Genomic DNA, 26,442 nt, shown 5'->3' on the forward strand with positions numbered 1-26,442 from the left:
CAAGCAAGTCAGATGCATAATTACTCCCTAGGGTTCTGTTGGTGTCCATTGTGTTTCCATGAATGTATTAGGAAGTCAAGTTAAGAATCACATTAGGTACTTTCAGGCCTACCCCTAAGCCTCAGTGATGATTAACTGGAATGGTTATAAGTGGATGTATCATATGCACCTGTTATTCTGGGAATCTTGAGCCCTTAATTTATAAGCTATAAGCTCACTCAGGTCCGTTTCGCTAGGCCAGATTCCCAAGACCAAAAGCTATGTTTTGGTAACACTTAAATGTGCATGTATAAAGTGTTTGAATTATGTTGAAGGGCTTTTGGAGGTTACACAGTGGGATCTCCCCCTCAAAGTCATGGATTAAAAGTGTTTTTAGACAGTGGTTCTCAAACAGTGGTCTCTGAACTAGTGTTTAGCACCAACTGGTAACCTCTTAGAAATATAAAACCTCAAGCCCCATTTCAGTGGTATTGAATCAGATTCTAGGGATAGGGCCTTGTCCACATATAACAAGTCTTTCAGGGAATTCTGACTCTGATTCAAGTTTGAGAACTGTTGGTTTAGGAAAACAAGATAAGGTGGTCATGCTTATTAATGGAAAGACTTTGAGGCCTATTCAAGTTTTTCTTACCTTCATCAGAGGTCCTTGTTGTTTACTAGTTCTTGAGGTGTGGTACCTGCTCTTGGTGACACCATCTTCTGCTTCAAACACAAAGTGGAAATGCTTTGGACTGTTCCACTATTCAGATCCATGTTCTTTTTCTTTGAGTAGACAGACTGATTTTAGGATGTACATATTTGGTGCTGCTCCTTCTCTGCTCCTGTGTCTTGTCACTGATTCCTTATCAAATTTTATCACCTGCCAGTTGAACAGGGTATAAAAGCAGGGGCACTGCTAACATTCAGCTTAGTACTGCCCAGTGTTAATCATACCTGTCCAATCTACCAGCTAAAAAAAGTAGGGATTGGATTTTACTGAGTTTAATTTCATGTGTGCTCATTGCCTTGGCACCATTTTGGTGTCTGTAGGGATCTTCAGAGGAGGCACTCCACCCTGATTTGTGGCTGATGGGCACTTAATCACCGTGATACAGCCATGTTTATATCTTTGCTTTAAAACCATTTAAAAGGGGCGTCTGGGTGGCTCAGTCGGTTGAGCGTCCGACTTCAGCTCAGGTCATGATCTTGCGGCTCGTGAGTTTGAACCCTGACAGCTGCGCTGACAGCTCTGAGCCTGGAGCCTGCCTCAGATTCTGTGTTCCTCCCTCTCTCTGCCCCTCCCCAGCTCATGCTCTGTCTCTCTGTCTGAAGAATAAATATAAAAAAAAAAAAAATTTAAACCGGTAAAAAAAAAGGCACCAGAAGTGGACTAATTTGAGTAATTCTCCTAGCCTTCTTGGAGAGAATCAGTTATAAGACTTGAAGTCCAGCCTCTGAGAAAAGAGGGGCTATGATTTAAGTCCTAGCTTGAAATCGGTAGTCAGATGATCAGGTTTAACTATACCTGATCTAATTTTTAGATATCTAATTTGATAACTTCGTAGATACCTTTCATAAACCAAGTTGAGAAGTAACCTCTAACAGGTCGCATTTCAGTGACATACTTAGCTACAAACTTAAGCTAATATAAAAGTTAAGGATATTTGTTTATATTGGGGAATTATGGTATGAAAAATCATACAATCTTAATGTTTCAGCTGTTCAGAAAACTAGGTAACTACAAGTTCTTACAGGGGGTCAGCTGGCAACACCATAGATACTGTCTTATGGTTGTTCTTTCTTACCTGTTCCAATTCTAAGTCATCTTGAAAAGTGGGGATTCAGGGCTCTTGCCCCCATGAGTATACTTTCCTCCTTGCTCACAGTGGGAACTTCTAGCTAGATAAGAAACCGGTCATTTTACAATTGGAACTGTTAACATTAAGATTTGTGGGTTGGGCCTTTGATTCAGTGAAGGATGCTATGAAGGGAGGCTGACTTAAGGAAAGCCTACCCAAGGATGTGGCAGTTTGGCTCAGGGTTCCTGGTAGTCCCGCTGGACGGGGACAAACCCAACACTGAGTGGCAGCTGCTGGGAGGTGTCATGCACCTTCCTTGTCCTCCCCAGAGAAGCAGTGAAGACAAGAGGATCAGGGGCATTGAGCCCCACTGCCTGATTTAGGATCACCACTTACTTACCTGGTGTGGCCTTCAGTCACGTACTTAGCTTCTCTGGTTCTCATCCTTTTCCTCTGTAAAATGCAAGTGGAATAGTATCTACTTCATAGGATTTTTGTGGGGAGTAAATGAGAAAATGCACGTCAAGTGTTTAGAAAAGTGGCTGACGCACAGTAAGTGCTAAAAACTCTTTAGGATGTAATAAGGAGGGTATTAAAAGATATCTTCTTTAGATACCAACTTCAGATCAAGATGCTTAATTTTTAAATGTCACAGTAACTATTTCCAGTTTAATATGAAACCAGAAAGCCCTATTGAAGATGTAATGTCACTACCCTAAAAATGGTTTTAAGTTTTCTTCTAGTATTTACCTACTTAACATTTTATATTGTTTTTTATCCATTGTATAAACACATTTAAAAGCCAAGATTAATTTTTTTGTGTTGGCCAGATTAATGGAGAAAACAGACTTTGGTGGGTTTTTTTCCCCCATTCGCATTTTCTTAGTTTCAAATCCTTCAGTAGGCGAAAGTCTTTGCATCAGATCAGCCACCATTAGATGCTTGGATGAATCCAGGTCTGAGGTCCTGCTTAACAGCTCTGCAGGATCCTTTGAATTCTGACCTACCTGTAAGAACTGTTATAAATGGTGCCCACAGCAACAAACTTCATAAATGGTGGATGGTGGAATGTATCCCATGTGTTCCCTATGTTGTTACTTCACCGTTGCCCCGGCTATCATCTGTGGGTACCATTACCTCGTTGTGATCTATTTTTAACAGGTTTCTAATCCTTTCAGAAAAGTCATCTGACTCAACAGAACGAATATCTGGTCAGTCAGCAACCATCTAAGAGCCCGATGACCAGTCCCAGTGCTAGTGGTTGTATTGAGGGTGGGGACTGGGAGAGAAGGTCAAAGGCAGATGACCCAACCTATAAACACTGTTCTGGGGACATTTGCCTTCTTTAGGCAGAGCCTCTTTAGGAAGAGCCAGGCACACACACACTAATAAGGTACTGGGTCACTTCTACAGTGCTTTGACCATTAACAATGAAATAAAACTTTGGGTTTTTTATAAAATATCTCTTAATATTTTAAAAGTTGAGCTTTTTGCTCTTGTGAATTGAATTCAACTCACAAAGGTAAATATTTCCCCTTTCATCTTATGTCAGTGACTCATGTGACATTCTTCTAGAACATAAGAATGTCATCGGAACCTGCAGCTGCTTCTGCATGAGATTTCTGCAACAAGAAACTGGATGTGGATTTTAACCACTGTTGTTTTGGGCTTATATTCACATTCATTTGCTTTTTACTTTAATATTGATCACTAAAAGTGGGTGCCCATATTAGTACTTCTCAAATTGTTTTGGGAAGCTTGACATTTTCTTTAAGGAAAATGTTAGTTTAGCTGCTAAAACTAAGAAAATGGCTGTTGGGCAGTTAGCAGCTTATTCTTGCCTAGTCAGGTTTTAAAACCTGTGCAAAAAGTAAGGTCTCACATATTAACTGTTCTCTTGTCCAGATGGTAATTGTAGTGAATTTGTTTATAAAAAAAAATTTTTTTTTTAACGTTTATTTATTTTTGAGACAGAGAGAGAGCATGAACGAGGGCGGGTCAGAGAGAGGGAGACACAGAATCCGAAACAGGCTCCAGGCTCTAGGCTCTGAGCCGTCAGCACGGAGCCTGACGTGGGTCTCGAACTCATGGACCGCGAGATCATGACCTGAGCCGAAGTCGGACGCTTACCTGACTGAGCCACCCAGGCGCCCCGTGAATTTGTTTATAATTAGTAAATTCCTGTGGGTTCGTAGGAGTCTGCAAAAGGGTAATCTCCCATTACCCCCTGAAATATTCTTAGGGAAGGAGCATTCCCAGCTCAGAGAACACTTTCCACGTATTTTGCCTTTAGCCAAAGTTGAAGGTTTTCTTTGAAAATATCCCAAAGAGTTTGCCTTTTCTGGAATATTGCTCTTAAAGGGCTCTTGATGAAATGGCAAGTTCAAGAACACTTCTCTTGAGAAACTGGAGAGCTATGGGGTCAGGGCCAAGGGTCATCTGTGTATTCTAGATACTAAGCCTGGTACGCAGGAAATGTTCTGTGTACAGCTATGAAAAAAGCAATTTTTGTATTGAATTAGCTCATGTTTTCTCCCCTCCCCACCTTAATGGGGAACCTTCTTAGTCTGGGATACCATCTGATGCCACTTAAGATGTTGGTGGAAGGTATAACAGATCTAACTCTCTAAACCCCACGAGGAGGAGCTCTCATTGTCCCTAAATGTCCAAGTGCACTTTGGGCCACATTTTCAGAAACAACCATTTAAAGTACCACTTCTTAACTTCTTTGGGGCCCATCGGAAATCTTTTGAAGGTGTGAGTACTCACTGCAGAAATTGCACAAATGCAGTGTTGCATATGGTTTCCTTGAGGCCATGAAATTGGTTTAAGAAGCCCTGCTTTCAAGAACAGTAAGTAGAACTTTATCTAGATGTTTAAAGTTATTCCCAGCAGCTTTTACAATCCAAGAACCATTTTGTTTTCCCAGTTATCAGCCTGTTAAACAAAATGGCTCTTCATCCTCTATAGACAGGTGGGCGATGTTTTAGCCATTGCACTTGGTCAGCAGCACCATTTGTGCTGCTGGCATGGTTAATGCCAGTGTATACAGCTGGCTCACTGCTCTACCCTGTGCTCTTATAGGCCTGTCAAGTTGTATAATCAGTCCCTGGAATATTTATTAACACCTAGTATATGTTAAGCATATAAAGTCAACAAAGAAAACTGGAATAACTTGGGAAGGAAAATTAAAACATTTTTACCAACCTAAGCAACTCTCATCTGAGGATAGTTGGCATTTATCAGTCTGTGGTTAGAGCAGTAAGTCTGTAAGAAAGAAATTAAATAAAATATTAACCTCTGGGTAACTGAACACCTTAGTTTCATTTACTTAAAAATATTTTTTATCGAGTGGTGCCTGGGTGACTCAGTTAAGCATCCAACCTTGATTTCCGCTCAGGTTATGATCTCACGGCTCGGGAGTTCAAGCCCTGCATCAGGCTCTGCACTGAGGGTTTGGAACCTGCTTGGGAATCTCTCTCTCCCTTCATCTCTCTCTCTCTGCCCCTCCCCACTTCCTCCTCTCTCTCAAAATAAAATATTTTTTTGAGATATAATTAACATAAAATTCACCCCTTTAAAGGTGTACCATTCAGTGGTCTTCAGTAAATTCAGAGTTGTACAACCATCACTATTAATATTTTCATGACCCCAAACAGAAACTCTGTACCCCCATTAGTAGTCACTCTCATTATCCCTTTTCCCCAGACCCTGGCAAGCCTTAATCTACTTTCTGACCATGGATTTACCTATTCTAAACATTGCATATAAACAGAATCCTACCACATGTGGCCTTTTTTGCCTGGATTCTTTCAGTTAACGTAATGTTTCCAAGGTTTGTGTTATAGCATGTATCAGTACTTCATTCCTTTTTATTGCCAAATAATATTCCATTGTATGGATTTACCACATTTTGTTTATCCATTCATCAGTTGATGGGCATACGGCTTTCTATTTTTTTTGCTATTGTAAATAATGCTGCTGTGAGCATTTGTGTACAAGTTTTTGTGTGGACATAATTTTTTCAGTTCCTTTTGGTATATACTTAGGACTGTAATTGCTGCGTCATATAGTAACTGTAACTTTTGGAGAGACGGCCACTGTTTGCCAGAGCAGCTGCACTGGCAGCTGTAGTTTCTCCACATCCTTGTCAATCTTGTTATTTTCCCATTTTTCTTTTTTAATAGCCAACTTAGTACACGTGAAGTGGTATCTCACTATGGTTTTGACTTGCATTTCCTTAATGACAAATGATTTTGAACATCTTTCATGTGCTTGTTGGTCATTTATGTATCTTCTTTGGAGAAAAATCTATTGAAATCTTTTATCTGTTTTATTTAAAGAGAACATGGGCTGGGAAGGGACAGAGAGGGAGACAGAGAATTCCAAGCAGGTTTCATGCCCAGTGTGGAGCCCAACACAGGGCTCAATCCCACGACTGCGAGATCATCACCGAGCTGGAGTCAAAAGCTCAACTGACTGAACCACCCAGGTGCCCCTTTGTTGTTAAATTTTACATGTTCTCTCTGTATTCTGGACCCTAGACCCTTATCAGATCCATGATTTGTAAATATTTTTTCCTGTTCTGTGCATTGCCTTTTTACTTTCTTGATAGTCATCTGAAGCGCAAAAGTTCCTAAACTTAAAATCCAATTTATATGTTTTTTCCTTTGGTTGCTTACCCTTTTTCAGTGTCCCAGCTAGAGGAACATTGCTTAATCCAAGGTCATGAACTTTTTACACCTGCATTTTCTTCAAAGAGTTTTATAATTATAGCTCTTATATCTATGTCTTTGATATATTTTGAGTTCATTTTTGTATATGGTATGAGGTAGAAGGAAGTAAACTTTATCTTTTAGAACAGTTTGAGATTTATGGAAAAACTGGGAATATAGTAGAGTTTTCCCTGTTAATATGTTAGTATGGTCTATTTGTTACAATTAACAATGCTGATACATGTTATTAACTAGAGTCCATGCTTTACTTACCTGTCCTTTATTTTATCTAATGTCCTTTTTCTGTCCCAGGATCCCATCTGGGATTCCACATTCAATTTGTCATCCTCTCTCCTTAGTCTCCCCATTTCCCTTTTGTAAGACTGTTTGTTACCTTTGTGAAAATATTTTTTTTGATTCCCCACAAATAGAACATTTGGTCCTCCAGCATGTTTTGTGGCTATGTTAAAATGTTAAATCTTTTCCAGTTGACTCCTAAATAAATCAGTAAAATCATGAGTTTCAGCAGACAGCTGTAGTAATAGAAAACGCCTATCACTTGGGCTCCCTGTTACCTTTGGGGATTAAAAGTTTCAAACAAAGCCTTATTGTTTAGAAATTTGAGTACATGAAGCATACATATTTAAGTATAAAATATATTGCCCTTAGTTTAATAGTATACTAGGGTTCAGTTCAATATTTGTATTTGAGGGTGGTGGAGTAAGGGAATATGAAATAATCTTTGGGTTGCTTCTAATAACAGAAAATTGCTTTGCAATATTTTTTCCTGTAGTATACGTATAAGTATTTCCTGTATTGTAAGATCTTTCCTGTTTCTGCTGGAAAATGTTTTAAGCCTTCCTGTCCTCAGGATTTCTTTCTTGTAATATTTACTTCATTGTAACTACTATTGGTCCATCCACCCTTCCTCCACCCACTGCCAAATTTGTGTCACCCTGCGCCACTGACACCGCGCTTGCCCTGTAGATTTCACTGGACTTGAGTCATTACTGATGATTTCTAGGTTGTAGGTCGTTGCTTTGACAATTTTTTCAGAATTTGGGGCCTTCTCTAGATACTTTCTTATATTTGGAATTTTGTTTATCTCAGACTTCTTCATTTTTCTAGGTATTTCTTCCCAAATTATTTGTTTATAATTCATAAATCCTAAAACAATGCAAATGCATGATTGATAGTCTGGTTTTAAAAATTAAAATGTCATCTGGGCATAGGGCATTTTGCGATCATGGAGAAAATATTTAGATGCTTCAAGTGTCTGAAGACACTGAGTGAACTCATGGCATGCTTACGTGCAATGATTCCTATAGGCTGAAAGAGTAAGTCTCTTCCCCCATATTTACCCCAAGATATGGGAAGCAGTGATCAGAGCAACAGCAAGCATTCTATTGTGAGGCTTGCAGAGGCCCCGGCACAGTGGTATGTATATACTTTTTTGCAAGGTAGTTGTAGCGTTTTACTGGTAGTGAAAGGTTGGGAATTGCCTTTTTTACTTTATCGTAAAAGTATTGAAATGTAAATAAAAAGGCCGTGGGTTTTTGTGTATATGCAGGTGTATGAGCAAATGTGTGTGCATTAACACATAGGTATATGTGTGCATGTGTAATTGCACATGTTTCCTAGTTCTGAGAGAACCGAGAAGCAAATGGGAATATTTAGTTCCCAGACCTTGGTTTCTGATACCATGCTTCACTTAAAGGAACTCAGATTTCTCAGAGAAAATGGCTGACACTAGGGCTAGGATGGTACAAGATAAGACAGAAAGTAAGGAAGGGCTTTTTAGAAAATGATGGGGAATGTACAGAGGACCCAGGAACCAACTTGAAGAGGCTCCTAATTTGAGCCCCTGAACAATTAAGGGTATTAATGAATTATAGACCATTGGAAAAATTAGGTATCTGTGAGCCCATGCCAATAATAGGTAAACACACAGGGAGGGGAAAGGGGAGGATTAGTGTTTGCCCTACCAGTGAAATGCCAAGTGCTGACTGGTCAATATGGAGAGAGGCCTAGAGTTGGGAAATCACGATCAATTTGGGCAAGATTCATCAATAGATGCTAAATTTAGGGGGAAATTTTGATGAAGACCAGGATATTTGCAGTCTCCCTACAGACTGCATACTGCCACTACTAAGCAGCAGATGGACATCACAGGTGTCCAGAGGTGATGCTCTGAGATGGACACAACATCTCTGGGGTCAGTATTCTCTTCTTTGGATACTTAACCTCAATCTAATCATGAGGAAACAGTAGATAAATCCAAAATGAATAATGTTCTCTTAGAAAAAAAAAAAAAGGCTGCACTCTGTAGAAATGTCAGTGTCATCGAAGACAAAAGTTGTAGAGATGTTCCAGTTGTAGAAATGTTCCAAAGAAATAGGACAACCAATATCTGATTCTAGACTGGGTCCTGTGTTGGAGGGTAAAACAATATAAAGGACCTTGTTGGGTCAATTGACAAATTGGAATCTGGAGGGGTAGGTTAGATAAAAGTATCATTTATAATTGTATAAAACTGACAGCCCTTTTTAACTAGGTTCTTCAGAAGTAAGCCCTTAGGCCCTCAGGCATGTGTTGTTTGTAATGGATTTGCCTCTCTCTTAGGCATCTGCAATGATACAGGCCAAGCATAATCCTTGGGAGAATGGTAAAACTAGTCACTCAAATTATTTTTTATAAGGCTTAATTTTCTCATGGAACCAGATAAGAGACTATGAAAGAGTATCCTCATTCTTAGGAAATAAGCACTGAAGTATTGAGGAGTAACACTTATATGGTTTAAAACAAAAACAAAAACAAAAAAAGGTGTGGAGAACCCAAATGCTAAAGTAAAATGTTAACAGGCAGATCAGATAAATGGTAAATGGGTGTGTGCTTTGTGCTTTTTTTTCTCTGCAAATTTATGTTAAAACTATCTACTTGTAAGTTGGCCTCTAATACATTTAAGAGTAGAAAAATTAACTGGAAATTTTATTTAAGCCTGAAGCTTCCGTACCTTGATGAACATTCAGTGTGGTCGACTATAACTATGTAATTGGATGGCAATTTGTGAGAAAATTGTTTTAGAAAAAAGCTAATCACTATTATTTGCCAATTCTGCTTGAGCATCTTCTTGTAAGAATCTTGAGCTAACTCCAGTCCTTTCTGGAATAAGTCAAGGCATAAAAAAATAAGAACTGTGTGACATGCTTAAGATAGGCACTCCAGTCATTACTGAGAACAAATATAAGTTGAAAATATGTGGCATGAGAAATATTACTCAAAATCACCATTTGGTTTCTCTTTCCAGGAGGAGCTCTTGGATATAAAAGAACGCCCTCATTCCAAACAGAGGCCATCATGCCTCTCTGAAAAATATGACAGGTATGGGTGAAGGGGGAGCGGAGTGCTCCTCCTAGTCAACGTCTTGTTTACCAAACATGGTAATTTAAGAATTGTTTTGGAGTTTTTTGGTAGAATGATGAGTGGGGGAGACTTCAGGGATAATGATTTAGGGCTTCTACACAAATATATCCTAGATAAGTTATGAACTAAATAGTTTCCTGCATTGTCCTCATTGGTTTCATTATTAATTAGCTTTAAACTATTCAAAAATTTGAGGGGATGCCTGGGTGGCTCAGTCAGTTGTCTAACTTTTGATTTCAGCTCAGATCATGATCTCACAGTTGTAGGATCAAGCCCTGTATTGGGCTGTGTGCTGACAGCACAGAGCCTGCTTGGGATTCTCGGTCTCCCTGTCTCTTTTCCCCTTACTGCTTCTGTGCGTGCACTCTCTCATACACGTGCTCTCTAAATAAACATTAAAAAAATTTTTTTGAGCTTTACAGGACTCTAAGGACAACCGACCCAATTTCCTTTCAACAAACTGATAATGAAACTAAAGTTAGAAAATGACTTGGTCAGAGACAATAGTGAGAAAGCAATTTTAAGACTTAAACACATGAGTCCTCTCCAGGGTCTTCTGTCAGTGGTGGTTTTCACACTGTACTTTGGGGGTCCTTCAAGGGCCTGCCCAGAGAAAGCTGATCAGGAGGACTCTGAGCCATGTAGCATTACCCCATCCTTCCTGTTCCCAAACGAAAAAACCATTCAGCCACTCAGACGAGCCCTTTTGCATCTTGGGCTGCTTCATAAGCAGAACGCTTTGGTTTGAGAAGACTAGAGCCAAATTACGGTCTGAAAATGTTTACAATCACCCTACATTGCACTTGTTATGGTCATCTTAAGACTATAAGGTCACTTCTTAAATATCAAGGTAAATGGTTCATATGGCCCACATTTTTAACATATAAAGTATATATTATGTTTAGTTTCTTTGTTGAATAGGGCATACTGTTTTTATTTGTATATCTACTCCTCAGAAGGTTGCTAAGTCTGGACTCCTCACCATTTTCTGCTGATGAAGATGATACTTGAATAAAGGCGGTTCCAGTTGGTTAGGATTTTTTGATAAGTCTCAGATAAGCTGTTGTTTGGGTTTTTTCCTTCATTAAAGCTGTCAATCTTTTTTATGCCTCAAGTTGAATTTTCTTAGATCTATTTCTTCTTGGCATAAAATAAAATTATGGTCCACATACTTTTATTCTAAATTTTTTAAATATTTTTTTTTAATATTTATTTTTGAGAGAAAATGAGAGAGCGCAAATGGGAGGGGCAAAGAGAGAGGGAGATACAGAATCTGAAGCTAGACTCTGAGCTGTCAGCACAGGGCTCAAATCCACAAACCGTGAGATCATGATCTGAGCCAAAGTCAGACGCTTAACTGACTGAGCCACCCTGGCGCCCCTACTCACTTTTATTTTAAGTAAAGATGTGCTAGTAATAGTAATGAAAATAAGAGAGAAAGAGGAAAGAGCTTGTCATCCTGGTATTTCTCTTCTCAGAATTAAAATTTGTTTGATTCTTAAACTCCAAATAATCCTCACAACATACCAGAAGATATGTGATATTTCCTTTATTGTGAGGTGTTAGAGATTGAGAGGTTGACTCACTTATTCAAGAGATGTTCAGTTGGAACCTGTTAGGTGGCAAATACTATGTCAGGTACTATCAGAAATTGCCTTAATGGAACATTGGTCCATGGAAGGATACAGTCAGATACTCAAGAGTTTATCATTACCACCATTATAGACTGTGAAGGACAAGTGCAGAGTACCCTGCTAGTGTATAGCACAGCCTGGTCTAGTCTGGGGTTTGGGAAGTCCTTTCAAAAGAATAGTGAAGGGCATAGCTTATTAACTTGTCCTGGAGGTCCATGGTGGTAATGGCAAAACTAGAATTTGATCCCAAATCATTGGGCTGTAACGTTTCTGCTTTGCACGCTGTACCAACTGCCACCTTATCATTAGGGAGTAACAGAATAGAACCCAAAGCACACACTTTACGTTATTAAGAGCCTTTAGGGAGGGGAACCCGGGTGGCTCAGTTGGTTAAGCGTCCGACTTCGGCTCAGGTCATGATCTCACAGTCCATGAGTTCAAGCCCCGTGTCAGGCTCTGTGCTGACAGCTCAGAGCCTGGAGCCTGCTTCAGATTCTGTGTCTCCCTCTCTCTGTGCCCCTCCCCTGCTCATGCTCTGTCTCTCTCTGTCTCAAAAATAAATAAAAAAACATTAAAAAAGATTTTTTTTAAATAAATAAACCCATCATAAGTTGAAAATATTATTAGTCGAAAATGCATTTAATACACCTCACCTACTAAACATCATAGCTTACTCTAGTCTGCCTTAAAAGTGCTCAGAACACTTACACTAGCCTACAGTTGGGCAGTCATCGAACACAAAGCCTATTTTATAATGCAGTGTTAAATATCTCATATAATTTATTGAATACTGTACTGAGGGGCTCCTGGATGGCTCAGTCAGTTAAATGTCTGACTTCAGCTCAGGTCATCATCTCATAGCTTGTGAGTTCGAGCCCCTCATCAGGCTCTGCGCCGACAGCTCAAAGCCTGGAGCCTGCTTCAGATTCTGTGTCTCCCTTTCTCTGCCCCTCTCCTGCTTGCACTCTGTTTCTCTCTCTCAAAAATAAAAACATTTAAAAAAATTAAAAATATATATATACAAATACTGAAAGTAAAAAACGGAATGGTTGGGTACAGAATGGTGTGGTTTACTCTTGTACTCACGTTGGCTGACTAGGAGTTGTGGCTTACTGCTGGTACACAGCATCACAAGAGGTTATTGGATCACATGTTGCTAGCCTGGGAAAAGATCAAACTTCAAAATTCAAAGCACAGTTTCTACTGAATGTGTACCATTGAAAAATGGAACCATCTTTAGGTGAACCACAGGGACTGTCTGTAGCTGTTTTTGTTTCCATCTTAAAAGAGCTAACCATTCTAATGGTATCCATGAAGTTTTAAATTGGAAAGGGGTTTCCATGACTTACTGCCTGAAGAAGTTTAGAAATCAGACCACACATGTAATCTATGGGTGTAAGTGCTAACTGTTGGTACCCTTTGACTTATAGTGATGGCGTCTGGGACCCTGAAAAGTGGCATGCCTCTCTCTATCCAGCTTCAGGGAGGAACTCACCAGTGGAAAGTCTGAAGAAAGAGTTGGATTCAGACCGGCCTTCCCTTGTGCGCAGGATAGTAGGTGAGCATGTAGAAGTGGGGCAGCAATTTTGGAGACAGTGTTCTTTGCTGCTAGTTTCATTCTTAGTGGAGAGTTTTATTCAGGGAAAATGTCATGATCAGGAAACTGATTTATCAGTTGGGTTTTTCCTGATTAACAGAGAAAAATCTTGGCCTTCCTATATAGCAGTGACAAGTAGACCGTATTAGACTATGTGCTTTTGGAATTAAAAGTACTGATGTTTTTCATCGATAGGGTAACTGAGTAAGGGTAGTGAGCATAATGCTGTGCTGGAAATCTGGTTCTGCTTAGTCTTATGTATGAGACCTAGTCCTCAGGTATTAAACAGTCTGGCAGTTCTTAATAGTAGATTACAATTTTAATACAGGGTTTGGATATGGTTTGAGACTGGACTGAAGTTAGATTTTCCGTACCTTTACCGATTTAAACCAGAAAAGATACTGAAGAGTGAAATGGAGGCTGGCAGTATAGAAACTAGTCAAGGAACTTGTTGCAGAGGGAGCTTCTTTTGTGATAAGTGGAAATACCATCATAAAACAAATTTGGAACTGGCAAAGAAGATAGGGGTGACTCTACCTTGAGATATTTGATCCTTCTACACAATTGTACAGTATGCTTAGTGCAGTAATGTCCCTCAAACAGAATTTTAGGAGAATCATCAAAGATGTGCATGGAGATTTTATTAAGTGATGAAAACTCCTAGACAACTTAAATGGCCAGTGGTAGAAATGGTTTGTGTAAACTTTGGTACATCCATATGTAGGAGTATTAAACTGTAAATTGGAAGCTTGTCCATACTGTGTCTGGTTTTTGGAAAACATGGAGACACTACACAGAAATTCTGGAGAAGTACATACCATTTTAGGTATTATTTCTGGTGAGAAGATTAAAGGAGCTTTTCCTCACTTGGACTATGGTTTTCTGGTTTTTCTAGGAAGAATTTTAGTGTGGTGACATGTTTGATTTTCTTACACCTTTATTGAGATATAATTGACCTACAATAGACTGCACATAAAGTGTACAATTTGATGTTTTGACAGTGTATACACCTGTGAAACCATTACCACAATCAAAGGAATAAGCATTTCCATCATGCCCAAAAGTTCTCTAGTATCTCTGTGAGTCCCAACTCCTACTTCCCACCCCTCCAGCCAAGCACTGATTTGCTTTCTATCACTACAGATTAGTTTACATTTCCTAGAATTCATTATAAATAGAATTCTACGGTATACACTCTTTGGGTAGCTTCTTTCACTCAGAATAGTTATTTTAAGATTCAGTCGTGATGTTGGGTGTATAGTTCCTTTTTATTGACTAGTTGTATTCCATTGTATGAATTCACAGTTTATCCATATATCTGTTGGTGAACATTTGAGTTGTTTCCAGTTTTTGACAATTAACCAAAACTATGTACATTCATATACAATTCTCTATATAGGCATACACTTTTTTCTTGGGTAAATACCTAAGAGTAAAATGACTGGGTCCTATAGTTAATGTATGTTTAACGTTTTGAGAAACTGCCAAGCTGTTTTCCAACATGGCTATACCACCTTACATTTCTGGCAGCAGTGTATGAGAGTTCTGTTTGTTCCACATTCTTGTCACCACTTAGAATGATGAGTCTTTGCGACTTTAGCCAATCTAATAGATGTGTAGTGGTATCACGTTATGGTTGAATTTGCATTTCCCTAATGACTAATGATGTTGAGTATCTTTTCATATGTTTATTTGCCATCCAGATACCCTCTTTAATGTTTGGTCAAAGCATTTATCCATTTTTAAATCCGATTGTGTTTTAAATTTGAAGAGTTTTTATACGTACTGGATATAGGTCTGTCATTTATCACATGTACACTTCTAAATATTTTCTCCCAGTCTGTGGCTTGTTTTTGCATTCTCAGAATAGTACCTTGCAAAGAGCAGAAGTTTTAAACTTTGATCAACTCCAGTCTATCTTTTTTTTTTTTTTTTTTTTTTATTAAATGTTTGAGAGAGACAGAGACCAAGCACAAGTGGGAAGGACAGAGAAAGAGAGACACAGAATCCGAAGCAGGCTCCAGGCTCCAAGCTGTTAGCACAGAGCCCAATGTGGGGCTCAAAGTCACAAGCCGTGAGATTTTGACCTGAGCTGAAGTCAGATGCCCAACTGACTGAGCCACCCAGGCGCCCTGCTTTTTCTTCTTTTTAGTGGGTTGTGCTCTTGGTGTTGTGCCTGAGAAAACTCTGCTTAACCCAATGTCACAAAGATTTCCTCTTATATTTTCTTCTGGAAGTTTTCTATCATTAGATAGTTTAGATCTATGATCTATTTTGTGTTTTGTATGTGGTACCAGGTATCAGTTCAAGTTCTTCATATGGGTATACACCTATTAAATACCATTTGTTGAAGAAACACTTTAACCTGTTTTTGAAACACTTCAACTTTTCAGTTATTCTTTCAAATACTGACACCTAATATAGTTTTTTAATTGACAAGATATTTTCTAATACATAAGGTCTTAGGGATTGTGGAGAGTAATCCTGGAAAATTATTATGAAGTACATTTATTGCTCCAAAGAGAAAAAGCAAAAGACTCAGTCTTATTTAAATATGTAATGTACATATCACTCTGTAACTATTTCAGTGGTAATTCTTTTCCAATACTCTCACCACCACTAGTCACGGACATACCAGTGAGAAAATAAAAATACCCTACTGGTTTGCTTAACTTTCCCTTTCTGCCACCTTTCCAGATCCACGAGAGCGTGTGAAAGAAGATGACTTAGATGTTGTTCTCAGCCCACAGAGACGAAGCTTTGGAGGGGGCTGCCATGTGACAGCCGCTGTTAGTTCCCGGCACTCAGGAAGTCCATTGGAAAAAGACAGTGATGGGCTTCGCCTGCTTGGCGGACGAAGGATTGGCAGTGGAAGAATAATCTCTGCTCGGACCTTTGAGAAGGATCACCGACTCAGTGATAAGGACCTGCGGGACTTGAGAGACCGAGATCGAGAGAGGGACTATAAGGACAAGCGATTTAGGGTTTGTCTTCTAGATCCTCTGGCCCCTCATGTGCTTAGGGACTTGATATGCAGTTTGTTTATACCAGGTTATTTTGAGATGCTGGATGAACAGAGCCCATTCTTTTTTTTTTTTTTTTTTTTAATTTTTTTTTTTTTTTCAACGTTTATTTATTTTTGGGACAGAGAGAGACAGAGCATGAACGGGGGAGGGGCAGAGAGAGAGGGAGACACAGAATCGGAAACAGGCTCCAGGCTCCGAGCCATCAGCCCAGAGCCTGACGCGGGGCTCGAACTCACGGACCGCGAGATCGTGACCTGGCTGAAGTCGGACGCTTAACCGACTGCGCCACCCAGGCGCCCCGAACAGAGCCCATTCTTAAGCCAGATAGAGAGGAGCAGAAAGAGTGCTGGAGGTGGGGTGGGGTGGGGGTGGGGGTGCTTCAAGTCTGCAGCATAGTATCTTCATTACATTATTGAGCATTACCTAATTCATCAAGACCTTGACTGAGGTAGAAATGCCTTAACTAGAACCTTATTTTTTTATCTTGATTGTGTACTTTTCCAGAGGGAGTTTGGGGATAGTAAACGTGTCTTTGGTGAGCGAAGAAGAAATGATTCCTACACAGAAGAAGAACCAGAATGGTTCTCAGCTGGACCCACAAGTCAGTCTGAAACCATTGAGCTGACTGGCTTTGATGATAAGATACTGGAAGAAGATCACAAGGGGAGAAAAAGAACAAGGCGACGGACAACCTCTGTGAAGGAAGGTCAGCAAAAACTTTGAGAGGGGAGCTCACTGTTCTAAAATGAGATGTGCTTGTAATTGGCCTGAATGTGCACTTAGGAACAACTGTACCCATTGCAAGGAAGTAGCAAGTTTCTAACATTGCAGCCTGATTTTGAAGCTGCTAAGTTTGAATTTATTAGGTGTGGATACTATATCCTCAACTTGTTCTGCCTGTGGTGCTAAACAGAAAAGTCTCACATTCCCCTGTAAGAGTACTGTGTACATAAAAGGGTTCCCCAGAGATAAGAAATGTGGTAAAAATAGTGGAGGAGTTTGATTCATTGAGCACTAGACCCAGTGATAAGTGTTTTGTCTGTGTAATCCTACTTCTAACAACCCTATGAGGTAGGTACTTGTTTCCCCATCTTGTGGATCAGCAAATGGAGGCACTGAAGGCTTGAGTGACTTGTCTGTGGACACTAACGAAGTAAGTAGTGAAATTGGGAATTGAGCAACTTCTTTTGTACTTCAGAGCCCACCTTCTTCACCATACTGTTAGACTTCCTACATCAATTGTTTCTGACTTGGCTTCTCCCAGACTCAGTCAACTATGAGATAAGGTCAGGTAGCTCCCATACTAAACTGAAAAGCCAGAGTTAACAGTGTGAGAGGTGCCTGGTGCAGAGTTGGGGGGTCCCATTAGTCATTTTCCGGTAGCCTGGCTTTGAGGTGGCCAGGCTGGCTAGCCTGGATTTGAGTATTGGGGCAGTTGCTTACAAAAAGGATAATCTTTGATAAAACTCTTTATAGGTGGACTTGTTTCTTTGTAAGGTGAAGACTGCCTACTCTATAACTTTAAGGGTTACTCTTAGCATTAAAGATTGAATGTGAACATCAGAGCTCAGCCTCTTGTGGGCACTTCTTCAGTAAATTCCAGTTCTCTTCAGCCTTCACGTTTGGTTGGAAAATACCTTTTGGCAGCTACTAGGCAACAAAAGTGGAAAGCTATTTTAGAAGTGCCTGGCTGGCTTAGTTGGTAAAGTGTGCCACTCATGATCTCAGGATTATGAGTTTAGGCCCCACATTGGGTGTAGAGATTACTTAAAAAAAAAGAAAGAAAGAAAGCTATTTTGATACATAAATGTGTAGTGCCACCTTAAAATTATAAGGCTAAGATATATTTGCGTAGAAAATGAGCTAGTGGAATTTAAGAGAAAGGAAAGGGAGAAATCACTTTTTTTTTTTTTGTAATATCTTTAAAATACAGTAGACATTACCATTATCTTTATGCTGTTACATGTTGTTCCCTAGAGTGATGCATGACATCAGTGGGTAACTTGTAAAGCTTTGCTCTTAAATAACCTTTGAGACATGGCTTTGTGTCATTCTCAGGCTAACGAGCACCAGCCCAGTGTGGTCTTTTCACATAATGATAAAGATAAGGCTTCTGGGGAAAAGAAGCACATGTTTTCATAACTCAACTGCAATGTGAATTTCAACCATTCTTGTATCAACAAGTGGATGAACAAAAGGAGTGAGAGTATCACCTCCTTACTTTATAGATACAGAGAGAGACAGGCCTGGAAGAGGGGACAACCCAAGACCCTGTCACATGGATTTCATGGCAGAGCCCCATGTGGAATCCGGGAGCCCTAGCTCACTCATCCCAGTAGTTAATTGCCAGTGGTCCCTAGGCTGTCCTAACCACTGTATTTAGGATAAACAGGTACCCCGTAATTTCATCTTGGCTACAAAAATGAGGGGAGGGATGATGAGTGCCTTTTAGTCCAGTTTTTATTTGTATTCTAACTTTACCCTGAATTTTTGTTTAATGTTTATTTTGAGAGAGCACGTGCATATGCACACACAAGCGGAGAGGGCAAAGAGAGAGGGCGAGAGAGAACCCCAAGCAGGCTCCATGCTGAGTGGGGAGCCCACCTCAACAACTGTGAGTTCATGACCTGAGCTGAAATCAAGAGTCAGACACTTAACTGACTGAGCCACCCAGGCCCCCCTCCCCTGAATTTTTTATGTAGCAGTTCTCTGCAGGCACATACTAGTGCTGGCAGTGTAGCAGTTAATAGGACAAACATGTTCACTGCCTGTATGATTTTAAAATTGATGTGTATTGAGTACTCACTTTAGACAGTTAGGTGATGCATATATGGTAATATTAACGAAACAATTTGAATGTGCATTACACCTGTAACCAGAAAATAAATTATGTAGAAGTCAGAAATAGCTAAATCCCCCCATTGATAGAAAAGAAAATTTCAGTTTTTCTCTCTAATGAAAGTATGTGGTCCTTCTGAATGTGGTAAAACTTGCCCCTAGTTATCTTTTCTGGGCCTCTGCCTTTTGAGTCTACCATGATAAATGGCCAGTTGTGTTTGTCTACTAATGCATATCCCTACCCACTCATACCCATTCTCAGTTGACAGACCCTGTCTGCTTTCCAGAAACCTTGACACTGGCATAAAATTGCATGTGGAACATTCTTGTTATCTGCAAAAGCTATTTATCTGTTAAGAGATCTTCTCATCTCAACACAAAATAAAAGACATAGGAGAAATATTAAAATTTCTTTTGTAAATGTATGAACCAAGTACAGACTCTTGTTTCTGGCTTTCATCCTTAAGTTGGGACCCAAAACTACAGCAAAATGTATTATCACTTGTGATCCTGAGGTGGGCTGGCAGGTTCTGCTTAGCAAAATGGATCAGGCAGAAGCACTGCTCTAATGGAAAAGGACACAAACTGGGCATTGATTAGGCTATTGTTAATTCTTCTAGGGCCCATTTTCTTTGTAAAGTGAGGATACCTCCACCAAATAGTCATTTTAGTTTAAATGTCAGTTTTTAAGGGATAGTATTTGCTTCTCTTTTCAGTAAGTATGTTCTAACCCACTGGAGAGACTGCTGATTGCTTTATCGATGGCTCACAAACCTTGTCTGTTTCACTGGTTGTCAGAAGGCTCACGGTAGTTAGATGGCAGCCACCCCTGTGGAGGAGCAGTGCTGCTGTAATACTCAGAGCTTGGTGTGGTAGAGTATCGGTGGCCATCTTAGGGTTAAAGCTTCTGCCACTTGGCTAGTATTGAGACCTTGGGTAAGCAAGCCACTTAACCCTTTAGTTATTGAATTCCCTGCTTTGCTGTGCAGTGTTTGAAGCATTACTGGAATGAAAGCAGCTGATGGCATTTAGTGTCTCTTGGTCTGATTAATAACAAGACTGAGGTAACTATTAGGGACTTTTGAGAAGGGATGGGTCCAAGATTTGGCGCTTTTTTTTTTTTTTTTTTTTTTAATGGGAAGGCTTCGTGTCTGCTGTAGATCTTGAAAGTACAGGCAGTTCTTACATTGGTACTTTTGCAGCATGGGGCTTTGGGAGTTCTGTCCTTCAAACTAAAAAGTTTGATGGGGCGCCTGGGTGGCTCAGTCGGTTAAGCGTCTGACTTTGGCTCAGGTCATGATCTCATGGTTCGTGAGTCTGAGCCCCACTTCGGGCTCTGTGCAGACAGCTGAGAGCTTGGAGCCTGCTTCACATTCTGTGTCTCCCTCTCTCTCTGCCCCTCCCCTGCTCGTGCTCTGTCTCTGTGTCTCAAAAATAAATGTTAAAAAAAAAAAAATTTGAATGTCTAGGGGCACCTGGGTGGCTCAGTTGGTTAAGCATCTGACTCATTTTGGCTCAGGTCATAACCTCACAGTTGGTGAGATTGAGCCCCACATTGGGCTCTGCACTGGCAGCATGGAGCCTACTTGGGATTCTTTCTCTCTCCCCCTCTCTCTGCCCCTACTCCACTCATGCTCTCTTTCTCAAAATAAGTAAATAAACATTTTTTAAAAAGTTGAATGTCTAGTATATCTCAGGGCATTTCTTTAAAAGAAGAAAAATTTTTTATCCTAAGTATTTTGCCTTTTGCCCATATCCCAGCTAAAACGAAGATACTAGATTCCTCAAATGTTAACACTTGGTAGTTTCATTTAGACCCTACCTTCTTATCCTAATAACAACAATCAAACAATACTAAGTTTTAGATATACCAGGCACTTGAGAGTAAGACGAAACTGATTAGAGCAGATTACCTGCCTTCAGGAAGGTCGGTATCAGTAGACACTTTGAGAGACAACACAAGGATTATAGAGAAGGCAGTGATTAATTTTTCTGGGCAGGGTAAATATAGGTAGGCAGGTCAGCCTTCCCAGAAGAGGTACCATTTGAGGTTTGCCTTGAAGGATGAGCTACAACCAACCTGTAGGCAAGTGAAAATTGCCCTCATGCCAGATTTCACATAAATACCTTAGATTGTTGAACCCTGACTTAAAGCAGTGGTATAGATTACATGGGTGAAGGCAGAGCCAAATTAATTTGGTTCCATTTTTAAGCAGCAAGAGACTTGAAAAAACTATCTTTAAAAAAAAAAAAATGCCATTAGAAATAGAACCTGCTGCATTACGGAAAACTTGAAGAATGGGTGGTGGAGGGACCATAATCTTTCCTGCATTGTGTTGGTGTTCTGGCTTGTTACTAGGGCTTTTTTCCTAGCTCCCATAGGAAGCGAATGGTTTTACTGTTGTAAATACTATATCGGCACCTAAGGTCTGTCTTTAAAGTTAGCTATGGCTCTTTTGCATGTGTGATGATGGCTGAGGCCACAGAATAAGTCTAGAGCAGTTCACTTGATCAAGTCTGTTTTTGTCCTGGTTTTGCTTTCAGGCATAGTCGAGTGCAATGGAGGAGTGGCCGAAGAGGATGAGGTGGAGGTCATCCTGGCACAGGAGCCTGCTGCTGATCAGGAAGTGCCAAGGGACGCCGTCTTGCCTGAGCAGTCCCCAGGAGAATTTGACTTTAATGAGTTCTTTAACCTTGATAAGGTGCCATGCTTGGCTTCGGTGAGTGTAGCAGCACGCTTATAAATGAGATGGAGCAACTGTATGGTTAAATTTGACCTAAGTATCTCAGATACCTCTTTTTAAAGTATTGTTCTGGCAGATGTTTTGGGGATTTTGGCTTTTATTCTTAAATATTATTTGAGTTTTTGTGGCTTTGTTTTGGGAGTCTGAGTGGAAATGACCAAGTTGAGAATTCTGTACCACTTACCTCTTTTTCTAGTCTGGTAGCATTGAAGTAAGAAATCATTAGATGTTAAGAACATTGCTTTTATTTTTAGGTAGTTAAGTGTTTGTTAGACTTGCTGCAGAGGTGGATTTTTATAATTGGTGATTAGTATCATGCTGATGTACATTCCTTGGGTAAGGTTGACTTGTTAGGTGATAACTTTGTGGTGTGATGGTTCTGAAAATCTTCAATGAAAAGCAACTTGGAATACTTTCAGTGTTGCTGTTAAACTACTGAGGTCCAGTTTTTCTCAACTTTCAAAGTAGAATCAGTAAGCATCCCAAATCCTCACTTGCTGCTGCCTTTGCTCCTCGCCCCTTTGGTCATTTAGGGATTACTATAGCCTCAACAAATTGGAGAAAAGATAGCACTCTGACCTGTGCACACAGAAATGAAGTTGTTCTGTGGTTGTTGAAAGAGTGCAGAGAACCATGATGAAACAGAATTTTAAAAACATTTGCCCAAAAGCATCTGTATGTTCTAGAGGTCCCATTTACAATAGCAAATACATTTGACCTGTCCTTTAAAATTGGTTATTCGGGGCGCCTGGGTGGCGCAGTCGGTTAAGCGTCCGACATCAGCCAGGTCACGATCTCGTGGTCTGTGAGTTCGAGCCCCGCGTCAGGCTCTGGGCTGATGGCTCAGAGCCTGGAGCATGTTTCCGATTCTGTGTCTCCCTCTCTCTCTGCCCCTCCCCCGTTCATGCTCTGTCTCTCTCTGTCCCAAAAAATAAATAAACGTTGAAAAAAAAAAAATTAAAATTGGTTATTCATGGAATTTAAATGACTGTACTTCCTAACTATGATGGCTCCTTATTTGATTATCCCGTGAGCAGAGAGAACTGGGTGTGACAGAACCCAAGAATATTGGCTTGTCTCCTTTGTCATTTGTGGTCCCAGTCCTCAAAAGATGGCCACCTGGAACAGGTGAGCAGACACTGCCTAGCACTAATAGGTATGGGGCTGCAGGTGAGTTCTAGGGCAGTACCTCTTAAATTCTCTGTGGTGAGGGGCCAGGTTCTATTTTCAGTCCATTGAAAACCAATACTTGAGTATAAAGTACAAAAGTCACAGCAGTGCCAAATTGCTGCAGTTTCTAAGCATTTACTTTCATTCTCTCAACTTACCTCCATGTGATCCAAGAACACACTTGTCTAGAGCACTCTTCAGGTAACTGTGTGTTTGGTTCTCACTTACAGTCAGCCAGTCAGTAGTAGTCCTTTGGCTCACTGTGAGCAGAAATGTTGCATTCAGATGTGAGCTTAATTTTTTTGGTGTAAAATTCTTAGCTTTTGAGGGGATGTTAGTGGCTTCCCCATCCCCCCCCCTTCACTCTCTTAGGTGGAAATCTTACTATAAAAAGTTTTCACAGCAAAAGGTAAAAATTTATAGGCGTATTATGGCTCCAAATGTGAGCACCTGTGAAGCTTAACGCGTGTGCCTACGTAGAAGAAGAATCCAAAACTAAACCTGATAATAGGTAACACGCATAGAGTGCTGATTGTTATAGGCTTTACATACAATAAGTCATTTAATACTCACAAAACCCTTATAAATTAATTACTACAGTTTCCATTTTATAGACGAGGAAACAGGCACAGGTTTAAATAACTTGCCCAAAGTCACACATGTAGTAAGTGGTAGAAACTGAATTTTGATTCATGCAGTTTCAGTTAAGAGTCTTTGTTTTCAGTTCACCGTAACTATACTGCCTCTAAAGTATAAAAGGAGGAATAGGAACTTCACACTATATTTGGCCCTCACCCTCAACCAAAATTTGGCTAAAGCTGAGCAGTAGTTGCTACTAGGCTAAGAGGTCTCCATGTTTTTCATGAAAGTCCTGCTCATTAAGGTGTATATTCTATAGGTTCACTTAAAAGCAAAACTGGGATCAGTTAAAAATACTGATTATGCTGTATAACTCTAATATTTGCTCATTAAATGACCAATTCGGAAAAATAAGAACTATATAGGATTTGAGCATCAGTTGACAAGTGTTATGTAAAGTGCTTGAAGTAGTGCATGGCACTTAGTAAGCTCTACCAGTGTTAGGTATTAATAGATAAAAATAGAATTATACCTGTATTTGTAGGCTATATTTACTGGGATTACATCACATTAGAAGTTGAAAGTCATAAAAATCTATGCAAACTGAAAATTTGGATCACATGTGCAAGTAATTTCAGTTAAATAATTAAAAATAAGTTTGTTTTAGATATGATGCAACTATTACTATAGGGCCTGACATGTAACAGGTGATTATGTATGTTGAATGAAGAAAAAGGAAATCAAAGTGGAAATCGTAAATGATTTAGAGTGATGAACAAGGACCATGACACAGAAAAAACGCTTGGTGGTGTGATCAGAAGTATGCTCAGAAGAAAAGGTATAGCCTTAGGTACATTAATTGCAAATCCCCAAAGTCAAACTAGAGTGAAACAAATACAAAAATATAGAAATTTCCATAAAAGTGGAAAGTACTAAAAGAAAAATGTTGGGGCACCTGGGTGGCGCAGTCAGTTAAGCATCCGACTTCAGCCAGGTCACGATCTCGCGGTCCGTGGGTTCGAGCCCCGCGTCGGGCTCTGGGCTGATGGCTCAGAGCCTGGAGCCTGTTTCTGATTCTGTGTCTCCCTCTCTCTCTGCCCCTCCCCCGTTCATGCTCTGTCTCTCTCTGTCCCAAAAATAAATAAAAAACGTTGAAAAAAAAATTTAATAAAAAAAAAAGAAAAATGTTAATCATTTACTAGTCATTGTCAAAGAAAATATTTTACAGTATCTGATCAGAATAATACGAATCCTAAGATAAGACTTATCAAATGACTTTTGTTTGAAGGACCAGACTAACAGTCATAAGTTACTTTGAAAGGTTATTAAAAATCTAGAAAGAGCAGATGAAACCTACCAGATTACATTTATAGGCTCCTCTTCTTGAACAGCTGATAGCTGATAAGAATGTTCACAGAGGATGTCTTAACCAAGAAGTCAGAGCAGTGGGTCCAGCTCTCCATTTCCTGTACCAAGGTGCAGGAAATCTAACTACTGCTAGATCATCCTTGCTTGCTGTGTGGTAATAATGACTGCCTGGATGAATCCTCTCAGGATTCCTTTGGGGTTTAAAATGCTTTACTTTCCTGAAAGTGGAATTTCCAATAAATGTGTGTAAGAGTAACTTAGTGTCAGGGGTGCCTGGCTGGCTCGGTCGGTAGAGCACATGACTCTCATCTCAGGGTCATGAGTTCAAGCCCCACCTTGAGCATGGAGCCTACTTAATAAATAAAAGTTAATTGAATGAGTAACTTTGTTTCTACTTTTTATGTTTTAGCTATAATAAAACCACTCTAACAGAAACAAAGTTGGTCATTGATCGAAGTATGGAAGGAAATGACTTTCTCAACACTTACTGTCGTATCTTTAGAAAATGTCCAGTTACTTTATATTCATGTCCTTTTTCATGTTCTTCCTGTGTATCTTCTGACCTTTTTCCTATACACTATGGTCAGAGGAAATAAAAGGATTAAAATGCAAAGAGATTTTTGCTATTTATAAAATGTCAAACTCTTCAACATTATAACATTTTTAATGGCTATAGCTTTTAGTTTTAAAATAATTCCTATTTGTCACTGACATGGTTATACTTTAGATATAATTTTCAATTTTTCAGTGAAAAAATATTTAATAATGTTTCTCTTATATTTTAATTATTGCAAAAAATTTACACTTGACAGCATTAATATTGAAGGGGTGTGAGTCTTACAAGTGAAGTGTGATTGAAATTGAATCAGAAAATAGAAGTGCCACAAATAATAAATGTCATGAGTTAAAATCCTTCATTCTTGTGTTCAAGAGAAGTACTCTGTGGCTTAGTTTGGGTACATTATAAGGAAATTCTCCCAGGTGAGAATAAAAGAATCTAACCTGCTGTTGCTGCACTTTGGAAATTGGGGGTTCCAGGCCTTAGATGAAACAGAGTCACTAACTTTGCCATCCGTGTACCAGTTTTGGGGAAAACCTGTTTTCTCTTTATCATTGGTATAGAAATGAAAGTTTATGCCTTACTTTCAAGGATGTGCCTCATTTTTTGGATTGACATTTGCTTTACCTTGTCTTTTCTAAATATGGATGAGAACACTGCATAAAGATCAGTTTGGATATTTAACTGGATTTATGATAGCATAGAATTAAAATATGCATTTTTTTAATGCTTCAGTCTAGTTTTTAAGAAGGATTGATCATGGAAATTATTATGAAATAGTGTTGAGAAATTATTTCTGATTATAATGCATCATTTAATTGTTTTTACTAAACTGAAAACTGTTGAGATTGGGGTTAAAAGAAAACAAACACCTGCAAACTCCCTATTAAATTCATGCCGACAAGGGGACCTGGGTGGCTCAGTCAGTTAAGCTTCCGACTTCAGCTCAGGTCATGATATCACAGTTTGGGAGTTTGAACCCCACGTCGGGCTCTGCGCTGATAGCTCAGA

At 39.6% G+C, this 26,442-nt stretch overlaps 1 protein-coding gene across 4 annotated transcripts in view; it reads left to right on the forward strand.

The window, feature by feature from the left end:
* Window positions 1-26,442, forward strand: part of EIF4ENIF1 (eukaryotic translation initiation factor 4E nuclear import factor 1) — a 44,526-nt gene that overhangs the window by 3,439 nt on the left and 14,645 nt on the right. For all 4 annotated transcript variants that reach the window (XM_047087916.1, XM_047087918.1, XM_047087919.1 and 1 more), the window contains exons 3-7: window positions 9,801-9,874; window positions 12,981-13,108; window positions 15,845-16,131; window positions 16,678-16,879; window positions 21,556-21,731. In XM_047087916.1, coding sequence (XP_046943872.1) covers window positions 9,801-9,874; window positions 12,981-13,108; window positions 15,845-16,131; window positions 16,678-16,879; window positions 21,556-21,731 — 867 coding nt within the window. The remainder of the gene's footprint in view (window positions 1-9,800; window positions 9,875-12,980; window positions 13,109-15,844; window positions 16,132-16,677; window positions 16,880-21,555; window positions 21,732-26,442) is intronic.

Source organism: Lynx rufus, unplaced genomic scaffold, assembly GCF_022079265.1.
Source record: "Lynx rufus isolate CCGP_SWC_20201006 ecotype Redwood Valley unplaced genomic scaffold, mLynRuf1.p SCAF_24, whole genome shotgun sequence".
Classification (NCBI taxonomy): domain Eukaryota; kingdom Metazoa; phylum Chordata; class Mammalia; order Carnivora; family Felidae; genus Lynx; species Lynx rufus.